Source organism: Suricata suricatta, chromosome 11 (genome assembly GCF_006229205.1).
Source record: "Suricata suricatta isolate VVHF042 chromosome 11, meerkat_22Aug2017_6uvM2_HiC, whole genome shotgun sequence".
NCBI classification, from domain to species: domain Eukaryota; kingdom Metazoa; phylum Chordata; class Mammalia; order Carnivora; family Herpestidae; genus Suricata; species Suricata suricatta.
This window is the reverse complement of record NC_043710.1, coordinates 88,622,678-88,628,677: the sequence shown is the minus strand read 5'-3', so window position 1 is coordinate 88,628,677 and position 6,000 is coordinate 88,622,678. Positions and strand designations below refer to the sequence as shown.

Genomic DNA, 6,000 nt, shown 5'->3' with positions numbered 1-6,000 from the left:
TTTTTTAGGGGGGTAGGGGTGAAGGGGGACAGAAACAAGTGGTTAGGGAAGCTTTCACTGGGGTGAGCCGACAAAGCACAGCAAGGCTGTGTGCTGGGTCTCCGGAGAAAGCCTGTCCAGCGCTTGGCAGGGCTGCCCCTGCGGCAGAGGTTGACTCTTCTAGCCTGGAAATAAGGAGTCTGCCAACTTAACCCCCACGTTCCCTTTAGGCCTAGGCATGCTCGCTCACGAAGTCGGGGGCTTAAGAAAGGGATACGTCTCGAGAAATTGGCAGGGCTCTCCTGTCTATCGCTGTTCAAAAACAGCTCTTGAACGAATCGTCAAATTCTGTACAAGATGTAACGGTCTGGACCAGAAAGCGCTAGAGTGTTAATTGAAAATAGGTAGCATGTTCTTCCCTCCTCCTCTCTAACCTTATGTTAGCTGACCGTCAATTTCTACAAGCTCTCGGAAACCGAGAGGAGAGGTACCCTAGTCCGGCTTTGGGGCATTTGTAGATTCGGTTTATTCCTCCGCGTAGTTTCCGCTTCTGGTCACATGACTGGGGTAAACCCGCCACACCTTCACCCCCAGCGACTCCTTCGCAGTCCGCAGACCGACACGTCACTCCTCGGCTCTCAACCAAACTGCTCCGAGCACGTTCTTTCCGCGCTCTCGCCCTCACGAGCGGATCTATCACAGCGCGGCAGGAACACGAAGTCCCGCCCCCTGACTGCTGAGTGATATCTGTGTTGCCCACTTAAGAGGTAGGAGCGCGGCTTTGTCCCCGCCTCTAGCCCTGACAGACAGTTTTACCATCCTATCGGTCTCTCGAAGTGGCGTATCGGACCTGAGCAAGCCAATGGGGAGGGGTCCAGGAGGCGGACCAGGCCGCTGCCAGGGTTGGGTGCGCCGCAGAACGGATGGCAGAGGGAGCCCAACGGGATTCTGAGGAAAGCTGGCCAGGTGAGAAGGCCTTAGGCTATAACTTGAGAATTAGCTGCAGGTGCAGTCCGGGTTGTTGGTGGGGCTGAACAAAGTGCAGGAGGTAGGGCTTTAATGGCGGCGGGTGGGGTGTGTGAAGCGGGGTCTATGGCCTTGCAGAGGAGGGGGCGTGGGTGTGTGGGGTGGGGACGTCCCGGGATGGAAGGATGTGAAGGTCCGGGATGGGGCGTGCAGTTAGGCCTGGAGGGCGTGGGAAAGGTTGGACCCTGCGACTAGCTCTGGAGCGGAGGGCGCTCCGGATGCTGAGGCGGTGGGGTGTCCCGCGGTGCGTAGTGTCAGAAGTGTTATGTGCAGGTGGGAGGCAGGGAGTTGGGACCAGTTAGGGTGACCAGAAGGGAGGGGGGTAAAGGAGTGTGAGCGGGTGTGAGAAAGTGTGGGCAAACGGGGGTGGGGAAGTTGCCGTCTTGAAAAACTGGAACGAGGATGGGATTGGGATGCCACAGCTCGCAGGCACCGTTGAGGAGGAGAACAGATGCTGAGCGTTTTAAGAACAGTGTTTTTTGCCCTTACCTGCTTTAGCGATGTGCTCAAATGACCAGAGAGCACACTAGGGAAACTCCTTTAAGATCCTGCCTCAGATTACCAGTTCCTTTACCCAGCTTGCAGGTAGAGGTTCTAGTACTCTCATTTCCTCCGCTGACTCTTGTAGGTGTGTGGCTCATTCCAACTCGTAGTGGTGTTAAAGCTTTTCTGTTTCAGGCATTCGAGAAAAACAAGTACAGACCTGAGGGATGTGGCAGGATCATTGACTTCCTGGAGTTAGGTGTTTATTCTTGATGCAAGATAAGGTTTTCCTTTGGGGTTGTAATGAAAAACACATGTAAAACTACTCCTCTGGGACAGTTAATAAGGGAAAAGATGTTGTTGGAGTTAGGAGTGTATGATTATGCCTTCCACCTAGTCTGGTGGTATTTTTATCCCCTTTTCCTCCAGTAACAGTGAGAAAAAGATCAGGAGGGGTGCAGATTCCTTTTTCTCCCCCTGCAGCCTTAACAGTGTTGGATGTCTTTTATTACTATACTCTTTATAACTTAGCCCTTGATCAGCTTATGGTTTAAGAAGGCAGCCCTCTCTTAAACAGAAATAGCTAACCTACTTCCTTCAACATTTTATTTTAATCTAGTCCCCACCCCCCACCCGAGCTTTTCTTGTTTCAGTAGGAAAAATTTTATTTTCTTTTCCCTCCAGAATTGTCATCTGGTTCCATGAGCTATCTCTGAGATCAGTGGCTTAAATCAGCAGTGGCAATGACAGGCATATCTTGAGATAGGCATCTGGAAGCGTCTATAGTCTGAGCAGTAGTTGCATTGTGATACATGGGATCGAAAGTGCAGTGATTTGTGTATGTGTTTCTCTCCCTCTTGAGCACATCACTATATGTGCATTAGTGATCAGTCATGCTCTTTAGTTGGCCCTCCAACCTCAATAGGATTTGGAACAAAAAGAAGCTCGTAACCATTCAAGTGCTGCTGAAATGTAGGGCCTATTCAGTCATAGTGTGATTTCTGCTTTCATCTCTGTATTCAGTATTCATTTCCTGTTGTCTTTCATACATTCCTTCTTATTCTGGAGTGCTCTTTTTTCTCTATTTCCAATCTTTTCTGTTTTCTCTGCATCTCTTTACCCAACCACCTTTTCCCCTCTACTCCTGTGTTTGCTCTTTACTCCTGTTGTAGCACACTATTGCCGGTTGTGATTATGTACTTGTTAGCTGTGAAGGAGTAGGAAGCAGAATTATGTGATAGAGTCTAATCACCCCTTTGAGTCTTGATACGTGGACCTGACTTATGCGTACTTCCTTGCCAGTCAGTCAGACTTCAGTATTGGCTCGGGTGTGAGTATTAGCTCTGACCCTCCCTGGCGTGTTCATTGGCCAATGTCTTTTTTATGGTTGGTGTTTTTGTTTTTGTTTTTTTTTGGCCACCATAAAATCTGAAAGTGAATTAGATAAATTGGAAGTGTTTGATATCCTAGTCTTGACTTTTTCATTTCAGCTATTTGAGTGTCATCTGCTGCCACCCATTGATGTCAAGATGACTAAGCTGGGATTTTTGCGGTTGTCCTATGAGAAGCAGGACACACTACTGAAGCTTCTCATTCTGTCGATGGCTGCTGTGTTATGTGAGTGTACATGTGGCTCTCTCTTTCTTAATGCCTTGTTGTTTTTAGTAGATTGTAATGTGTTGCTTTTGCTCTTATCCATCAGTTTAATTTTACGAAGTCAAAAGAAATGCAGGGATTATGAAAATCAGGGCTGGGGCGCCTGGGTGGCTCAGTCGGTTAAGCTTCTGACTTCGGCTCAGGTCAGATCTCACATTCGTGGGTTCGAGCCCCATGTCAGGCTCTGTGCTGACAGCTAGCTCAGAGCCTGGAGCCTGTTTCCAGTTCTGTGTCTCCTTCTTTCTCTGCCCCTCCCCCTCTCATGCTCTGTCTCTCTCTGCATCAAAAATAAATAAAACCTAAAAAAAAACTAAAAAAAAAAAAGTCAGGGCTAGAGATCATCTGGGAAGGAATGGGAAGCATGCTGTACTAATTCTGTTTTCTCATGGGGCTGATAAATATACCGGGGATCCTTGGATCCTCAATTTTGTAAAAGACAGTTAGTTGTCTTCAGTCTAGTTGCCCACTTTAGTATTTCTGAAAATCTCTTTAGAACTTACTGGGTTTTTTTTGTTTTTTGTTTTTTGATTTTTTTTTATGTTTGTTTATTTTTGAGAGAGAGAGCACCTGCAAGAGAGCATGAGTTGGGGAGGGGCAGAGAGAGAGAGAGAGAGGGAGACACAGAATCCAAAGCAGGCTCCAGGCTCTGAGCTATGAGCGTGGAGCCCGACATGGGGGTCAAACGCACAAACCTCGAGATCATGACCTGAGCTGAAGTCGGTGGTTTAACTGACTGAGCCACCCAGGTGCCCCTTTGTTTTTTGTTTTTTTAGATTTCCTAGCTCTTTGTGATTCATAAACATAGTCTTGATCTGCCTTACTCCCATTAGTTTGTTCCAAAGTTAAGGTTAGTTGTGGAGAGGGGAAATTAACGATTAAGAAAGATGACCATGTAAGTTGAGTGTAGTATTAGTAGGTGAATGCATTGTTAATAGGTCTTGCTAATTAGTTAAGTGTGTCCTACCTATGTGGAAAATGTAGTTGTCATTGTTGGGGGAAAGTGAACTTCTTTTGTTTCTTCTTTGTGGGAGAGATGGGTAAATATTTTATTCAGGGATTTTTTTTTAAGTGAACTCTACCCCCAACATGGGGCTTGAACTCATGACCCCAAGATCAAGAGTCACATGCTGTACTGAGCCACCCAGGCACCCCTATACAGGGATCATTTTACATTTCCTGTGATTCTTTGCTGTACTATTATCTCTATAATACTACAATCTACTGTTATTTTTCATGGCACACTACCATTAAGGTATTAACTCTCTGGTTTTTGCAGCGTTCTCTACTCGTCTCTTTGCTGTCCTGAGATTTGAAAGTGTCATCCATGAGTTTGATCCGTGAGTACTTTTGCTTGATCTGGTATTTGCTTTGGGAAGCATTCAGGTTCATGGATTTCAAAGTGAAATTCTAAGCAGTGCTCAGTGATGATGTTGTGCTTCCTGTATATTTAGAGGGGAGATCCCTCAAGTTTTCTAACAGAGATAATCGCTTTCTTCTGAGACATTTCTGTTGGAATTAACCAAGTAAATCTCTCAAACTCATACAAAATATGAGAAGCCTTGCTGGTGTGCCTGCCTCTTAAGACCTGGCCAGGCTAAGCGAGGTCTCTTTCCTCAGCTTGGTCAACAGTTTGTGATGCAGATTGAGGAAAAGGGGTCTGTGTGAGGCTTAAAGTCACAAGTCATGAACTTGTGATTTAAGGACTATTTGGTTGTTTATCAATTTATCTAATAGAAATCAGGCCTATTGGTTGAGTTCTAAGACACTGGGGAAAATTTAAAGTCATGAGTTTGATTAGGGATTTTGTTCATTAGATTAAAAAAAAAAAAGGTGTGGGTAAGTATTCATTTTGTTTCAAGCACTGTTTTACAGATTATCTCTAAGTCCTTACAATGCTATTAGTTGGAGGGACTATTTTGTTCTTTATATAAATGAGAGTAGGCCTGGGAGAGACTGTTCAAGGTTACACATCTGGAGGAGCCAAGATTTGAGTCTAGGTTTATCTGTCTCTGGACACTGGAGTCACTATGTTGTATTGCCTAAAGTAAAATTAAAAATTTGGAAAACCAGAATCATAGGTTCTTCAAGCATCATTAATATTTTAAAAAGAGCATATTTCAGCTTAAGGAGCGTTGATTCAGAAGTTGATGTGCAAATTTGCTATTTTGTGTTAGTTATATGAAAGCCCTTTGGAGGCCTACAGATATTTTCTTTGGGACCTGTCAAATCAACTCATACCTTTTTCTCATGAATGAGGAAACTTACATCTTTTTGTTTCGTGATCACCAGTCTGTTAAGGCTTCTGCTCAGATTCTCTAGATGAACAAACATTGAGGCAAGATGGTCAGGGAAAGCAAGACTATCTGGTTTGTAGTCCTAGGCCTGGAAGGGACTGTAAAGATCTTGTGATTTGATGCTTTTGCAGAGCAGGAAACTAAGGGATTGCAACCGATTGCGACCCCAGTCGGACCTCTTTCCACTAACTTAGACTTCCTCTGCCTCCCGCTCCCTACCCTTAGGTAAAGCACACAGTTCTCACACATGTTGACTGCCTGCTCCCTCCTCCCTATTGTTTCTCTGACAGTTACCGAAATAACGTTCATCAGCAACAAACAGATGGGTAGAGATTTCTGCCATCTGCTACTTCTGCTCACTTCAGCTGCTAAAACTTGACTGACCAAGGAGGAAATAGGGTTAGAGGGATGGCCAGGAGAGATGGTTAGACATGACTGCCTTTAGTAATTAAAAATTCCTTTTATTTATTTATATTTTTTCCTTTTCTTCTTATTTCTTTCAACCTTTTTAAATTAAATTTTTATTTGAATGTAGTTGATATGTAATGTTACATAGTTTCAG

At 44.8% G+C, this 6,000-nt stretch overlaps 1 protein-coding gene across 1 annotated transcript in view; it reads left to right on the top strand.

Moving 5' to 3' along the window:
• The first annotated feature begins 857 nt into the window (after window positions 1-857).
• The window catches only part of STT3A (STT3 oligosaccharyltransferase complex catalytic subunit A), a 28,401-nt gene continuing 23,258 nt past the window's right edge, over window positions 858-6,000 (top strand). Inside the window, exons 1-3 of the mRNA XM_029957324.1 lie at window positions 858-945; window positions 2,979-3,105; window positions 4,421-4,481. Of these exons, the coding sequence (XP_029813184.1) occupies window positions 3,018-3,105; window positions 4,421-4,481 (149 nt within the window). The 5' untranslated portion in view covers window positions 858-945; window positions 2,979-3,017. The remainder of the gene's footprint in view (window positions 946-2,978; window positions 3,106-4,420; window positions 4,482-6,000) is intronic.